The 16,666-nt window shown below is 53.5% G+C and overlaps 1 protein-coding gene across 2 annotated transcripts in view; it reads left to right on the top strand.

The window, feature by feature from the left end:
- Positions 1-16,666, top strand: part of HIP1 (huntingtin interacting protein 1) — a 122,984-nt gene that overhangs the window by 83,997 nt on the left and 22,321 nt on the right. For both annotated transcript variants that reach the window (XM_030301467.2, XM_030301469.1), the window contains exons 6-16: positions 1,920-1,996; positions 2,475-2,536; positions 7,025-7,165; positions 9,548-9,605; positions 13,103-13,178; positions 13,288-13,428; positions 13,765-13,862; positions 14,223-14,295; positions 14,962-15,145; positions 15,907-15,995; positions 16,364-16,480. In XM_030301467.2, the coding sequence (XP_030157327.1) occupies positions 1,920-1,996; positions 2,475-2,536; positions 7,025-7,165; positions 9,548-9,605; positions 13,103-13,178; positions 13,288-13,428; positions 13,765-13,862; positions 14,223-14,295; positions 14,962-15,145; positions 15,907-15,995; positions 16,364-16,480 (1,116 nt within the window). The remainder of the gene's footprint in view (positions 1-1,919; positions 1,997-2,474; positions 2,537-7,024; positions 7,166-9,547; positions 9,606-13,102; positions 13,179-13,287; positions 13,429-13,764; positions 13,863-14,222; positions 14,296-14,961; positions 15,146-15,906; positions 15,996-16,363; positions 16,481-16,666) is intronic.

Genomic DNA, 16,666 nt, shown 5'->3' with positions numbered 1-16,666 from the left:
TCCACACAGAACCTTCTTTCTGTCCACGTATGGCGTTAGACAGTATTTCTTATGCACCCGATGCAGGTAAAACCGTTGTGCTCGGTACCAAGTGGCACATAAGGATACATAGGAAGGGTCGGCCGGTCAGGAGTGCACCGATCAGTCAGAGGGAGGAGGCTTCTTACCTGCAGCACCCTGTAACAGTGCAAAGCGGTCACTTGAGCCTATGGAAGGAGCCACAGATCCACATTAGTGTGAGGAACAGTCAGGTGCAGGGTGGCAGGGGTGGGGGGTGGCTGGGCAGCTAGGTGAGACCATCCCGCTCAGAGTGGAAGATGGTCAGAGCCTGATCGGGACGGTGGTCCCTGGGACAGGCAAGAGCGGCGGGGACTCTCTGAAGACTGGCAGGAGGGGTGGGGGGCAACAGCTAGGGAGATGTGGGGCCTGTGGGAAGGACCTGGGCAATAGGAAGATGCACAGGAGCCCAGGGAGACAGAGTGAGGCCACAGGTGCTCTGGACTGAGGGTTTCAGGAGGACAGAGGACAGGAGCGCGTGTCTCCTTGTGTCCTATGTGCTGTCCAGCGTCTAGCCCGGAACAGGCGCTCAATCAGGACTGCTTGGATGAGTGACAGAATCAACCAGAACCTATATCGGATCGAATAGCACACAAGAGGGGCTGATCCTGAGTCAGGAAAGAGCTGGCCCCTCCTCTTTTGAAGCTGGAGAAACAGAAGGTCAGCTGGTACATTCAAAACAGGGAAGGGAGTGAGAAGAAGGATGCACAGGGAGTTCCAGTGATGTCGGCAGGAAGGCACGTGAGGAGGGTGATGGCATGGGCACCGGGTTTGAGAGCGGGACAGTTTGAGGTCAGGACAGTCATTGATGGATTAGGGAGCCCGTCGGGGCCAGGAGCAAGGACTGTGAAGGGGCTCCAAGGCTGGAGAACATGATTAAAGGGTGACTCCAGCTCTGAGTCCCTCTCCAGGGACATTGGCAGCTGGTCCTCAGCACAAAGATCCAGGTTCACCAGGTTTTGACGGCAGTGTGGTGGAAGGACAGGCAGCAAGAAAGGCAGGGTTCAAGGGGACCAGGTCTCTGTAATGTCCAGCCCGAGCGAGGAAGTAAACATGGCCAGAAGGGGGCACTCAAGGAACCAGCCAGCTCTGAGATGGAGGCACAGGAGAGGTGAGCGTGGGGCAGCAGGGGACAGCCAGGGCAGAGGGCCAGTGGATAGCCAGGAGGTGCCCGAGTGGAGGATCTCTGTCTCCCTGTGGAACTGAGACCCCCTTGATGGAGCAACCACCCATCTGTCTGTGCCCATCTACACCTTTCCCTTTGCCACACTGGGGAAGAGATAATGATACGGATATTTGACGTAATAGTTTTTCCTGACTTTGGGGGTACATGATGTAATGTTTTCCTACCTTCAAGTTTATTTTACTCATTATGTTTCCCTAAAGCTAATATCCCCTCCCCCCCAAACTCCCAAGGGCAGCTTCAGAAAGTGGCGGAAGGACAGAGGGAAGCATGGGTAGGATTCGGAATGTACTGGCGGTGCGCGAATGCAGCACTGTCTGCGCTTCGTGGATGGTTGAGGTCCGACCGCTGTCCCGCTGGCTCTCACTGCAGCACCAGAGAGCATCTTTAGAAGACGGTCCCAGGACCCAAATTGTTAGGACGGAGCCCTGTCCTGGCTCCCAGAGAGGGGTGGAGCCTTTACCTGTGATGATGGGCAGTGGATGTCCTTTGATGTGAGCTGGTCAAGGGGTCTGTGTGTACGTGAGGTTGCGTGCCCTGACAACCCCCAGGAAGGGTGTCGGTGTTACACGAACAGAATCAAGCCTGCTGCTCCCCGAACTCAGTGTAGACAGTTTGCCTGGTGTCGGCTTAGTTGAGGTGCTCTGTCCTGACTTCATTCCTCTGCCTGCCTTGCCAGAATCCCAGGTTCCCTGGCAACCTTCAGATGAGCGACCGGCAGCTGGACGAGGCTGGAGAGAGCGACGTTAACAACTTGTGAGTGGACGTCCTCGTGCGGTGGACCCAACGGGCAAGGAAGCTCTTGTCAATGTTGCCACTTCTGGCTGGGGTCACACAGGGCCTGACGGCAGGGACAGTGGCTGGGGTGAGGCGACTTAGTGCCGGTGCCCCATCCAGAACCCTTCCAGGCTGTCCAGGGTTCACTTCTCAGTGTCCCCTTCTGCCCTCCCACCCCAGCATGGTACCTGCCCTTTTCCTCTGCCACTGTCACTGTGGAATTCACCCTGTTTGATCTTCAGATGGCCTTAAGACCCGTGTAGGCGGGGCTAGGGATTGGAGCTAGTGTGTGGGTCTGTGTGTGTCTGTGCGTGTGTGCATATGCTCGTGTATGCATGCATGCATGCAGGCAGGCATGCACATGTGCACCGGGGACAGAGACAGAAACACAGAGCGTGGGGAGGGAAGCCTTGGCCTTGAGCTATGGAGTATAAGCTCTCTTTCCTCTTGGGTCCAGTTTCCAGTTGACAGTGGAGATGTTTGACTACCTGGAGTGTGAACTTAACCTCTTCCAAACTGGTGAGTCTCTTGCTCCCGTCTGGCCTAGGCTCTTCTGAGAATTGCCTGATTCCAAACTTTGTTCCTGGCTTGGCCCAGCCTTCCTAGCCCCTCTCTCCCTACAAGTTGTACAGCACAGGCCAGGAAATGGGGATACCCACACGCTATCTCTGCTCTCTCCATCCCTAGTGCAAGGAAGGGCTGGAGCTCTTGGATATTTTCAGAGTCAGTGATTTCATTTTGAGCAGAATGACCATGCCCCCTACCCTGCCAGCTTCCCTCTAGAGGCCCAGGCCTCCAAGAGCCCAAAGACCAGTTTGGCCTCTTTGATAACCTCTGGACTGTGGCCCCAGCACCGGTCGGTCCTTTGTCTGCTACTCAGCTGGGCCGGCACTCGGGACCGATTTCCACTCAGGAAGAGGGGTTGCTGTGTGCTGTTTGGTCAGCAGCTGGGGTTGACCCGCTGGTCGAGTTGAGTTTTGGCCAAGTCCGTGTACGAAGCCCGTTCCTACAAGCAAGGGGAGTTGGCCACACTTCCGGGCTCCCTTCGCCGGGAGTTCTGGTGCCTCCCGGCTGTCAGCCCTTCACACTTCCCTGACAAGAAATCAGGAAGGAAGCAATCCATTCCCTTCTCTCTGGTGTCCCCTCTTCCCCGCACCCCCCCACCCCCAGCATGGCTCCCCTTCCTTCCTGGGGAACAGAAGAGCCCGTTCTCTAAGATTCACCATGCGCCACAAGTGTTCAGCTCCGTGAAAGAGTGGATTCCAAACTGCAGGCATTCGTGCACAAGCTTGGCGACCTTCTCAGCGTTTGGACGTGTGGGGCCCACTCCTGGGGTTCTGATTTCCTCAGGAAAAAAAACAGACACCTTCTCACCCTGAATTACAACTTCTTCCGCATGTTCATCTGTACAGGAGCTCGCAAATGGCCTGTTAACCGGCCAGCGCTGTACTGGGTCGGCAAACGCCTTCCTGCCTTGGCCAGTCAGTTCAGGGCAGGTTATGGTGAGAACAGCACCACACACAGTTGGAAACCGTGGTTTGTAGGAGAAATAAGACGCTTGGCCTGCTAGCCACCTTCTCATACAAAAGTCAGTAGTTGAAACACAAAACAGAGTCCCCGCCCTAACGCGTTCCCAGCCAGGTAGGAGAAATGGTGCGGATGCGTTTTTTTGAACGCATCGGCAATGTTTGCACAAAAGTACACCAACAACTGTATGCTGTCGTGGCTGCCTTTCGGTTACTAGTGGTGGGTGAGGAGGTGAGTGGTGGGTGAGGAGGATTATCCTATGTGGATAATTTAGAATTTGTCGACATTCAGCCTCAGAATGTGCTTAAATCTGAATGCAGGTAGGAGTGATATTGCAGGGATTGTCATCCTTGGGGGAGTCCTGTCCAGAGCCTGCCACTCAGCTGACCCGAGGCCTCTTCCGGGCCTCCTCAGACCCACCTGCCGCTGCTGTAGGGGTTATGGGAGAGCAAGTCAACTGTTTGAGCCTCTGTGGGGGTCGCTTCCGGCCCTGACAGACTTGAGTAGGAGAGAGCAGAGCTGTGATAACACCGAGCAGAACTTGAGGCTGGGAAAACATGTATGTGATGCCAGCCGGTGCCCCACGCCAGGTGGCCAGCTCAGTCCCCCTTTTAGTCCCACATCCCATGATAACCTGGCTCTTTTTGTGTGTGTTGGTCGCTTGTATTATTACCACTGGACGCTGGGCCCCTCCTCAGAATCAGGAGCCGTGCCCCACTCATCTTTGAATTACGTCCCTTCTGTTCTAGCTCAGTGCCTAGGATACACAGCGGGAGCACAACAAAATTCAAGAATGCTTGCTTCAGATAAACGGCAGTGAGGAAAGGGCAAGGGAACAGAGTTGATAAAACGGTGCCAATATGCAGCCCAACGCGGTGGGATTATCTGGAGTGAATCGGCCACTTTGAGTTTTCTTTTTTTAATTTTTTAATTTTTTTTAATGTTTATTTATTTTTGAGAGACAGAGACAGAGCATGAGTCAGGGAGGGGCAGAGAGAGAGGGAGACACAGACTCTGAAGCAGGCCCCAGACTCTGAGCTGACAGCAGAGAGCCCGATGCGGGGCTCAATCCCACGAACCACGAGATCATGACCTGAGCTGAAGTCAGATGCTTAACCGACTGAGCCACCCAGGCGCCCCGCCACTTTGAGTTTTCTAGAGGGGAGCACAGATCTTGGCACAGATCCCTCCGTGGCTAAATGTTGGTGGCTTTCTTGCTCCTGAGCAAGCACTGATTTGGAATCGAGAGCCCTCTATCTTTTCCATTCCCCATCCATCCTTAGTTTCCTAGGGCGTGCCATAAAAACCAAGAGGACTGGTATTGGAAGAAGTCCCTCCAGCTTCTGAGTCCTAGTCTGTGACCCTGCAGGGTTCTGACCGGTACCCTTAGAAAGGTGTCCCTGCTTTTCAGCTGTGGGAAACATGGGCCAGTAACAGTTAACGTTTATCTCCAATGCTTGCAGTGGCTCTCAGAGTGTGATCCCTGGACCAGCCGCAGGAACAACTCCTGAGAACTTGTTAAAAACGCAAAACCCCCAGGTCCCACCCTAGACCTACTGAATCCGAATATCTGGGGGTGGGCCCAGCCCATCTGTGTTTTTCAGCCCCCCAGCCCCAGGTCTGCACTGTCCAATATGGTAACCACTAACCACGAGCGCCTGTTTAAATCGACTCTAATTAGGGGCGCCTGGGTGGCTCAGTCGGTTAAGCGTCCGACTTCAGCTCAGGTCACGATCTCATGGTCCGTGAGGTCGGGCTCTGGGCTGATGGCTCGGAGCCTGGAGCCTGCTTCCGATTCTGTGTCTCCGTCTCTCTCTGCCCCTGCCCCGTTCATGCTCTGTCTCTCTCTGTCTCAAAAATAAATAAAACGTTAAAAAAAAATTTTTTTTTAATCAACTCTAATTAAATACCAATCAAAAGTCAGGTGCTCCGTTCCACTTTCCATATTTCAGGCCCTCGGTAGCCACGTGTGGCTAATATATTGAGCGGCTCCTACAGACACTTCCGTCGTCACAGAATTCTGTCGGACGGTGCTTCCAGGTGATTCTGCTACATGAGAACCACTCAGCTGGGAAACACAGTTTTCAACCCTGGCTGTGTATTAGAAGTACCTGGGGGGCTTTTGAAACCTACCAATGCCCCAACCCTACCCCAGAACAATTAAGACGGAATGGGAGGTAGGGCGGTTGCAGGCAAACATTAGCAGGCGTTCAATTTCCCCTAAGTGATTCTGATCAACCTGAAAGCCAACTCCTTCAATAGGTACGAGACCTTTTGGAGGTATGTGCGCTTTGAACCGTCTGCATTTTACAAAAAAGCATCTGGAGGCACAGCGAGGTTGAGGAACTTGTCGGTGGTCACACTGCTCTAGATGTTACTGGATGCCAAGGGGCATTCCTGGAAGGAGGCAGGAATTCCTGGAAACCTGGAAACCTGGCCGCCTTGCAGTGACAGCTGCTTTTAATTTGTGTCAAAAAGAAAAACTGTCTTTTAATTAGAACTGTTGGGTTGTTTTTTCCTTTTTGTTTTTTGTTTTCAGCTGCCAGAATAAACCAGTTAACGGGTATCAGCAGTCTGGGAAGCCAGAGTACAGCAGTTCTGGGCTTTCCCCCGGGGCAGTCCCACTCACTGATTTTTTTTCATTGCTGGCCATATAGTGGAGTCTACGCAGGCGGTGGGCAGCCACTGTGGGAGGGAATTCGGCCCTGGCCACTGCTGTGCACGGAGGGTCCACGGCCAGGGGTCCGGTTACTTGATTTAAGAACAGGGGGGTAGGGGGGCGCCTGGGTGGCTCAGTCGGTTGAGCATCCGACTCTTGATTTTGGCTCAGGTCATGATCTCACGGTTTGGGAGATCGAGCCCCGTGTCAGGCTCTGCGCCGAAAGCATGGACCCTGCTTGGGATTCTGTCTCCCTCCCTCTCTCTCTCTCTGCCCCTCCCCCCTGCTCACACCATCCCTGTCTCTCAAAATAAACTTAAAAAAAAAGAACAAGGGGTAGGGGGCGGAGGGTAACATGGAGGGGTCTGTGGAGAGAGACACTAAGGGAATGACGTGCGGTCTGGAGCTCAGGAGAGTGGAGGGCAGTACTTCTGCTGGCCAGCCCCCCAAGGACCAACAGCAGCCTTCGATCCTGATGGTTCATCCTCGGCCCTCCCAGATTCTCCAGTTGTCCAGCCAGGGCTCCTGCGCATGTCCCCTTCTGGTGTCCCAAGACGCTGTGGCAAGCCACGAGGAAGCCAAGGCTGAGTTACTCCCTCCTTTGTGCTCTGATCAGTGTTTGATTATTTTCCCCTGCCTTCGAGGGACTCACCCTCCGGTTCCTCCGTTTTCCTCTCCCACAGGAGTGTTGTAAGGGGTAACCGCGCCAGATGACCCAGCGTGTGCACAGAGCAGGTCCTCGGTGCGTGTCTCCTGCCCCCTCCGAGAGGGTCACCTGCAGTTTCCTGCCCCTACCACCTGTCTCCCTTTCTATCTCCTAGTGTTCAATTCCCTGGACATGTCCCGCTCCGTGTCAGTGACGACAGCTGGGCAGTGCCGCCTGGCCCCGCTCATCCAGGTCATACTAGACTGCAGCCACCTGTATGATTACACTGTCAAGCTCCTCTTCAAGCTCCACTCCTGTGAGTACGCCCGGCCGGATCATCTCTGCGTGCTTGGGGCAGGAAAGGGGTCGCAGCCTGAGGCTCTCCCTGGAGAAATGCGGTCCCCTCAGCGCCCTTTCTCCTGCTGCTCTCAAAGGCCCTAGAGTGCCTGACCTTCTTTTTTTAATTTTTTTTTAACGTTTATTTATTTTTGAGACAGAGAGAGAGAGACAGAGCATGAACGGGGGAGGGGCAGAGAGAGAGGGAGACACAGAACCGGAAGCAGGCTCCAGGCTCTGAGCCATTAGCCCAGAGCCCGACGCGGGGCTCGAACTCACGGACCGTGAGATCATGACCTGAGCCGAAGTTGGATGCTTAACCGACTGAGCCACCCAGGCGCCCCCAAGTTCCTGACCTTCTTAAGAGTGGAGACGAGCAGGGCACAAGTTTCGGTGTGCCCACTCACCATAGGGTTTCCTAGGACAGTCCTTTCCCTCTACCTCTGGCTTTATCACACCTCCGTCCGTATGTGTTGTGTATCCTGGGACCCACACAAACGATGCCAGACCCGGCCTAGACCCACAGGAGCAGGGGCACAGTGGTTTCCAGAGCGTTACAAGTGGCATTTTGTGGGGAAATAAAAAAAATATAAAACACAGCTGCTCTAGTAACCGGAGGGCCACCCCCTACCCAGCCAGACACCCCTGGGATGCTTTCGTAGATTGTATTTTGGAAACTACTAGTCTCGTGGATGTGCTCATGCTTTCACATGTGCTTCTCACATAAAACGGCGTGTGTGGGTCCTGCCCCTGCAAGGTCTGCGTTGGTCAGTCTGGTAGGTTAGGGGTCTTCGTTATTAAACCGTATCCCAGATGAAACTGATGTGGGTGGTTTCTGGGCCACCCTCGGAGGTGTTCACCACGAAGGATATACACATGCAGAGTGTATGGATGACGGAGAAACAACAAGAGTCGAGGCCTGAGTGGATACTAGCAAGGTTTTATGGCCCTGGAAAAGGGGACAGGATGAATTTTAGAAGACAAGGACAAGGGATCACTCTAGAACTGTGGTCACTGACGAGATGCGGATCTGGTGATTTAGACGGGACGGGGAAAGCGACATTCAGTCTGGTTAGTCTGGGAACACTGTGAGGAAGGGAGGTTGGAAATTCGACGTTCAAGCGTTAGAAAGGCGTCGAGGCAAGTGGACGCCCCTGGAGGGGCACAGGGTGGACTGAATGCCAAGAGAAGAAACGCAGTTGCCCCACAGAGTATATACTTCTCTAAAAATGAATGTTTGATTTTAGAATAGTTTTAGATCTACAGAAAAGTTGTAAAGATAGTTCAGGAAGTGCCCCTATACCTTGAAGCGAGTTTCCTCTGTTGTTAAGATCTTACATGAGTATGGTACATTTGTCACACTTGATGGACCAATATTGACACACGACTCTCAACTGAAGTCCAGATTTTATTCAGATTTCCCCAGTTTTTACCTAATGTGCCATCCAGGACGCCACATTACATTTAGTCTTTGTGTCCCCCTAGGCTCCTTCTTGGCCGTGACAGTGTCTCAGACTTGTGACCTTGACAGTTTAGGGGAGAATCGGTCAGACACTTGTAGAATGTTCCTCAGTTTAAGTCTGTCCGCTGTTTTTCTCACGACTGGGGCTAAGGGTTCTTGGGAGAGAGATCACGGAGGTACAGTGCCATCGTCATCCACCGTGTATACTTGGCATTCTGAATTCTCATACATTTTGCATGTGCTCCCTATTTATACCAAACATCACCTACCCAAAAATTACTAAAATGTAAATTTAAGGAATAAAGCAAGAAATAAAAGGATCGCTGAGCTGTGATCTGTAGTTGAAGTACACAGAGTGACATAATCTAGGAGCAGAAAGGACCTCAGAGAGCCCTCTCTGTGGGGGCGGAGGCTGGCGCTTAGATGCTGCCACTCGTCCAGCATCGTGCAGTGGCAGGGCTGAACGAGCACCGGACTGAGATCCTGAGTGTTGTCCGCAATCTTTGCCTTCGCACAGCCAACCTCTCAGGCAGGCTCTCTGGATCCCTTCCGTCCCGCAGCTTGGTCAGGTCAACCACGGTCGCTTCCGTGGTCAGGGACACAACTTCCAGCCCACTGTGCCCAGAATGGCTTGCACTCCGGGAGCAAACAGGAGGACAGATTTGAGGGACAAGCGCCCCCCACCCCGGGTTCCCTGCGGGTCCTTCTGGGCCCCTTGGTTACCAATCCTGGGGCAGCTCTAGGCCAGGAATGCCCACCTCCCTCCTCCCCCCGCCCCCGCACCGGCAAGACTGGCCGCAAGCCCCAGGGTGGCTGGTCCCCTCCTTCCAGAGCCCCGCTGTGGCTCACCTGGTCCTCCTGTGGTCCTCTTCCCTCTCACTCTATTCCAATATCTTCCAGGTCTCCCAGCTGACACCCTGCAAGGCCACCGGGACCGCTTCATGGAGCAGTTCTCGAAGTAAGTGGCTTATGGGAGAGAAATGAAGGCGAATCCAAAAACTGCTATAAAATCAATTAATCCTTGTAAGAGCACTTGCTTTATAACGATTGAGGATCGCCAGTATCTGAATGGCAAAGCAGTAAAGTGAGGGAAAGTAAGTAGGACAGCAGCAAACCTACCACTGGCTGGGGAAGCTATCTGTTCTCTGATAAAAACCATACACACATGTAGAAGAAGGCGATTCCGTACATCCATTCATCACCTGCTGTATGCCCAGGGCTTCACCCTCTGTTTCCTCTTCTTACATTCTCCTACCGCGTAGGGTCTTACACCATGTACATGAAAAGCAACCCCCGGATATGTGTCTCTAGCAGGGCCTTGACTCCGAATTCCAGTCTCACATACCCAATGGTCCGTCTGACATCCTACACCAAACTTACATCTCAAACTGAACTCTAGATTTTCCTCCCAAAGTGTTCTTCCCAGTCTTCTCTATCTCAGTAAATGCTGCCACATCCATTTGGGCCAGAGACCGGGAACTCCCCATTTTCCTCATCCCCATCCCCCACGTCCAGTCTACCAGCAGGTTCAGCTGATGCTCTGCAAATATATCTTGGTTCCAGTCATAGCTCCTATCTCTCTGGCTGCCATAGTTGTGTGCCAGGACCCTCCAATATGGCGGACACCCTGAGTTTCCACTGCTGCCCCCTGCAATTCTGTCCTCCCTCAGCAGTTAGAACAACCTTGTGAAGACATCAGTCCCTTGCTCAGAACCTTCCGGTGGCTTCTGATTACACCGAGAGTAAACTCCAAGCTCTTCTCCGTGGTCCCCAAGGCCCTGCTTGCCATCTCTCACCTCGTCTCCAGGGCTTATGGGGTTTCAGCCACACGGGGTCTTCTTGTTCCTGGAACGTACCCAGCACATTTCTCTGTCAGGGGCTTAGGGCTTGTCATTCCGTCTCCTGGGGATGTTCTCCCAGCCTGGCCAGCTCTGGATCATCTTCCATCACCTCCTCACAAAGGCATCTCTGGCATTAAATCTTTTAAGATTTTATTTTTTATTTTATTTTATTTTATTTTATTTTATTTTATTTTATTTTATTTTATTTTATTTTATTTTATTTTTGAGAGAGAGAGTGTGCACGTGCACACAAGTTGGGGTGAGGGGCACAGGGAGAGAGAGAAAGAGAAAGAAAGAATCTGAAGCAGGTTCCACACCCAGCAGAGCCCCCAGTCGGTTAAGCGTCCGACTTCGGCCCAGGTCACGATCTCGCGGTCCGTGAGTTCGAGCCCCGCGTCGGGCTCTGGGCTGATGGCTCAGAGCCTGGAGCCTGGAGCCTGCTTCTGATTCTGTCTCCCTCTCTCTCTGCCCCTCCCCCATTCATGTTCTGCCTCTCTCTGTCTCAAAAATAAAATAAAAAAACGTTAAAAACAAAATTTAAAAAAAAAATCCAGTGGGGGGCTGGATCCCACGACCGTGAGATCATGACCTGAGCTGAAATCAAGAGTCTGACTCTTAACCGACTGAGCCACCCAGGCCCCCCTTAAATCTTAAATCTCTTATTTAAGTTGGGTTTTCTTCACCTCCTGCTCCTCCAACCCCAACCCCGCCTCCCCATATTCACCAGGCCAGTGCCTTGTTTCTTTCATGGTTCTTAGAACCAGCTATATTTCTGCTTGACTACCCATTCTTACGTCCCTAGCTCCTGATACGTAGCAGCCAGTTACCCACAAATATTGGGATAAATTACTAAGCGAGGAAGCCAGGTGTCTTGTCTAGAAGAGGAAGAGATTATCTGACCGAGGGATAAATTATTCTGTGCATTTGGGCAAGATGATCACTGGTGAGGCGAGAAGTACAACTCAGCTTTCGTTACGTGTGCCCCCAGAAGAGGGGAAGGAAGCACGAGAGAGAGGGAGAGAGAGCCCAGGCGCCGAAAAGGGCACTGGGGCTCGGCACGCTGTATTTGACCCTCTTGTTTTGCCTATTAATTTCTTCATCCCTGACAATAGAGGAAAAATACCCACCAAATCCCAGGCTTCTCCTACTGGTTCCGAGCCACAGTCAGAGGACAAGTTCAGGGTTTTGCTCACCTCCCGGTTTCCTTATTCCATTTGAAAAGCCTCATATGTTTATTCTATAATAAATGACTTATTAAATCCTAGGAGACAGGCCCTGGGGCTGATTTCCTGGAATGGTAAATTCCAGTAGCTTATGAAAGCAGTGCGGCCTATTACTGTTGGCTCCAGCCCAGAAAGAGGGGGATGTGTGGTCAGGTGATTTTATTTCCTTTAATGTTCTCCTAGCTTATAAAAACTTCTGCCGTGAGCAGCTGTCTCACTTTCTCCTCTGCACAGACCTGGCAGCTCCCAGAGGCCTCAGTGTCGACGACTTTGGGGAAAGCACCAATGACATCACAGGGGCAGTTCCAGCCTTGGGGTCAGAATGGCTGACATGAGATCCCAAGGGTTTAGTTTATTGGGCTGAGCTGAAGGAGATTCTGAGAGAGGTTGCAGAGAGAGGGTGCTGAGACCCACGATGCTCTTTCCTCTCAGGAAATCTGTCTGGTGCCCTCTGCTTTCTGGGCCTTCCATGTTTCGATTGAAAACAGAGACCTGAAGACAAGAAAAAATATTTGGTTTCTTCACCCCCATATCCATCCAAGATTAGGACACAGTATGAATAGATTGCTTTCCTCCAATGAAGTCTTTCTTGATCAGTTAATGCCTCTGTGCATGGTACTGTGGTACCCCTAGCTCAGCAGGGCCCAGGCTCTGCCCTCTAGAGGCTTCTAGTCTAACTGGGAGGTAACACACAGCTTTAAAGCAGGGTGAGTTAATTAAAAGGAGCTTTACCTTAGTTTTGGGGTTGTTGTTTTTTTTTTTTTACTTTTTTTTTAATGTTTATTTATTTTTGAGAGAGAGAAAGAGAGAGAGAGAGAGCACGAGCAGGGGAGGGGCAGAGGGAGAGAGACACAGAATCCAAAGCAGGGTCCAGGCTCTGAGCTTTCAGTCCAGAGCCCAACACGGGGCTCGAACCCATAAACCGTGAGATCATGACCTGAGCTGAAGTCGGACCCTTAACCAATTGAGCCACACAGGCACCCTGAGGAAATTTACCTTAGTAATTAAGTTCCCTTCCCTTTTCTTATGGTTAGGTGGTTTATCCTCAGAGAGAGTAAATTTATTTTCGTGTTATTCTAAGCCGAACATTCTTGGGAAGAGACATCAGCCAGACAACAGCGTAGATTCTGTGGTGATGCAGATCTTGTTCTGGGATGATCCGCTCTTCCAGAGGATTCGGTCATTTGAATCCCTGTCTCCTGTGAGGGCTGGCTACAAATGACCTTCCCCCTGTAGCGTCATAATTGAAGCCCAGCGCCATGGAAGCCGTCTCCTTGACAGCCCACGCCTTTGGGCTGGGTGGGCAGCAGGAGACCTGGGTGGCTGCAGTGTCCCCAACCCGGGGCTGGGGAAGGCGCCCAGCACCCCTGAGGCCCTTCTCCACCCCCCAGGTTGAAAGATCTGTTCTACCGCTCAAGCAACCTCCAGTATTTCAAGCGGCTCATTCAGATCCCTCAGCTGCCAGAGGTAAGCGTGCCCGGCCCCCCGGCCGTGGGAGCTGCCGGGTCCAGGGTGCTCGTAGAGACCGGCAGGCCTGGTGGGTGACGCGGTTCGGGGGCGTGTCTTCCCTCTTCAGAACCCACCCAACTTCCTGCGAGCCTCTGCCCTGTCAGAACACATCAGCCCCGTGGTGGTCATCCCGGCCGAGGCCTCGTCCCCGGACAGCGAGCCAGTCTTGGAGAAGGATGACCTCGTTGACATGGATGCCTCACAGCAGGTGCGGAGCGCCTCACTAGAACCCGAGGGGGGCGGGGTTGGAGCCCAGCAGGTGACGTGCCCCAGGGGCGGCCCTTCCAGCTGCCCCATGCACACGGGAGAGGACGCGAGAGGCTCTGGCCAAGACCCTTTGACTGTAACCAACATCAGCTGCCGTCTAACCCAAGTGCTAACCTAGACTGAGCCCCCTCCCCCCGCCCTGTGGTCCCCGGGAGGGACCACAAATGGATTTGAACCCAGTTAAGAAAGGGTCCTTTTTCACATGTCACTCACCTGACCCCTTCCCGGAAGTCTCTGGGTCTCTAACTTTGTCTTCCCTCCCTTTTGGTCACCACAGAACTTGTTCGACAACAAGTTTGATGACATCTTTGGCAGCTCGTTCAGCAGCGACCCCTTCAATTTCAACAGTCAAAACGGCGTGAACAAGGAGGAGAAGTGAGTGGGAGCTGGGCACAGCCTGCTGGTGCGGAAACTAGGTGGAGCCGGGAGCCGGCTTGCCGCACCTAACCGGGGCGGGATGCTTCGTGACACGTGGGCCCCCTAGAGAAACGTCTTGACCCACAGCCCCGTGATCCCAGAGGGAAATCTAATGGGGCTGAAGTAACGGTGGGCCCATGAGTGTTAGGTTCAGGTCTGGGAACACTGAGGGTCTTAGCATATAATTTATGGGATCTCAAAGCACTTTCCCCACATTAACACCAGCTTTTAACTTCCTCCCCTGATCTCCCAGCTCGCATTTAAAAGGAAAGGGGTGGAGGCGCAGTGGAAGCAAACTTGTTCTCCTTCTGTTCCCAGGGATCACTTAATTGGTCAACTCTACAGAGACATCAGTGAGCTGAAGGCACAGCTAGAGAACTTGAAGACTGAGGTAGGACTCGGGCTCTGATCCGGTTCTGGGCTTCACCAGGACGGGACGTTTTCATACTAACTTCGCTTTGTGGAGACACTTGTCAGACCTCATTTTTGGGGGGGGGGGGGGGGGACTCATTAGTAGAAATGCCCAGACCAGACAGACCTGGTCCTCTCGTGGTCTTGGTGGCACTGTGTTTCCACTCTTCCTACCTCGAGAATGGCATCTAGGCCAAGCCCAGCGTCCCCGTGGTGCTTGGAGAGAAAGACCTGTTCTCTTCCCATGGCGATCAGAAGGTTTGATTTGTAACTCTGGTGGCTGTTTGCAGAGGCCGGGGCAGTGAATAGGCCTGCCCCTCAGGCCCACGGCTGGTCGGAGGCTTCATTCACTGGGACAGGCACACATCGCCTCCTCCCTCAGGCCAGCTCGCCCACAACTGCTCCTAGGCCCCTAACAGGATCAGAGCTCCCCTGCTGTCACCCCGTGTTTGGCTGGGGGGCTTAGAATGAGCAAAACCCTCAATTCCCGTGAGGCCACGGGAGTGGGTTTGTTAGGCAAACTCGGGTACTTTATTGGACCAGCGCTGGAAACCCTGGAGGACCCGCTTCTCCCGCCCAGCCCAGCCCAGCCCAGCCGACCCCAGCGGTGCAGCCATGGGGCTCATTGGTTGAGTTCGTCCCACAGAGCCAGCGGGCGGTGCTGCAGCTGAAGGGCCGGGTCAGCGAGCTGGAGGCCGAGCTGGCAGAGCAGCGGCACCTGCGGCAGCAGGCGGTCGACGACAGCGAGTTCCTCCGCGCGGAACTGGATGAGCTCAAGAAGAAGCGAGAAGACACGGAGAAGGCCCAGCGGAGCCTGACAGAGATAGAAAGTGAGTCTGTCGGGCTGGGGCTGAGGGTGGGGGCCGCAGGGTCAGGCTAGGCTCACAGGGAGGACGGGGCTGGGTGGCAGAGCCCCAGGTGATACATCTGTCCAGAAGAGCTGCCAGGAAGGACCCTCGTGTTGCCAGTCTGAGGCGGGCAGGTTAGGGCCCAGCAGGTAGAGAGCCCCACGTGCCACACTGCTCAGAATGCCGGGACGGGAACCAGGAGGTGACGGTGGGGTGTCCAAAGGAGAGATAGCCTAAGAAAAACTTGCCATAAAAGCCAAAAACACTGATGAAGCAAATACCGTGTGTGTGAATGCCCAGGAGGCTCGAATCAGCGCAGCCATCAGAATCAGGTAGATTTTTTTTTTTGAGGTTTATTTTTGAGAAGGAGAGAGAGCGAGCGTGCATGCACAAGCAGGGGTGGGGCAGAGTGAGAGAGGGAGACACAGAACCAGAAGCAGGCTCTGAGCTGTTAGCCCAGAACCTGACGCAGGGTTCGAACCCACAAACCGCGAGATCGTGACCTGAGCTGGTGTCGGACGCTTAACCGACTGAGCCACCCAGGCACCCCACAGGTCAGGTGGATTCTTTTTTAAAGACCACTTCCCAGAGGAGTTTATTTCAGTAGGATTTCCCAGGGAGCAGAAGGTGCATGCATTTGCGAAAAGAAAGGAGGATGTTCTAGGGACTCTGGTGTGTTGGAAGGAAGGCACGGGGTCCCCCAGCAGGGGTCCACTGCTCACCTTGGCCCCCTGACAAAACAGGGAGAGCCCAGGCCAATGAACAGCGGTACAGCAAGCTAAAGGAAAAGTACAGTGAGCTGGTGCAGAACCACGCCGACCTGCTACGGAAGGTAGGACCCTCCACCCGCCTCTTGCCCCTCGGCCTGGGCAGTCCCCATGCCACTCCCGTGCCTCCATCAATTCTGAGGGGCTCACCATCGTTTCTTGGAACCACAGCTTTTCAGGCTTCCTTGCCTCCCACGCCTTGGGCCCCACCTTTGATGCCAGCCCCGAAGGGTTCGTCCCCCGTCCTTGTTATTCTTCTTTTAAATACTTAAGCGTTGAGTATCTGAAGATGACAGCTTCATTCTGGCTTCTCTCCAGGTAGAAAAGTGATTACTGTGTCCAATAGCCTGAATGCTGTCATTTGTTCTAAAAGGGAGATGTTGTCCCCGAGATGTTACGCCTGAGATAAGCCCACTGTTCTTTTCTCATCCAGAATGCCGAGGTGACCAAACAGGTGTCTGTGGCCAGACAAGCCCAGGCGGATTTGGAACGAGAGAAAAAAGAGCTGGAAGACTCTTTCCAGCGCATAAGTGACCAGGCCCAGCGGAAGGTGAGGGGGGAGAAGTCGGGGGGGGGGGGCAAGGGAGGGGTCTGCCCGAGTTGGAGGCGGGCCTGGGGCACTAGGCCAGTGGAAAGACTGCTCCGTGGACAGCAGAAGTGGGTTAGAGCCCTACAAGTGTACTACAAGAGGCATGAGGCAGGGACATGGTGTCCGATGCACAAGGGATTAGAGGCA

This window comes from Lynx canadensis, chromosome E3, assembly GCF_007474595.2.
Source record: "Lynx canadensis isolate LIC74 chromosome E3, mLynCan4.pri.v2, whole genome shotgun sequence".
NCBI lineage: Eukaryota > Metazoa > Chordata > Mammalia > Carnivora > Felidae > Lynx > Lynx canadensis.
The sequence above is the reverse complement of the archived record's forward strand: the minus strand, read 5'-3'. Positions and strand labels throughout refer to the sequence as shown.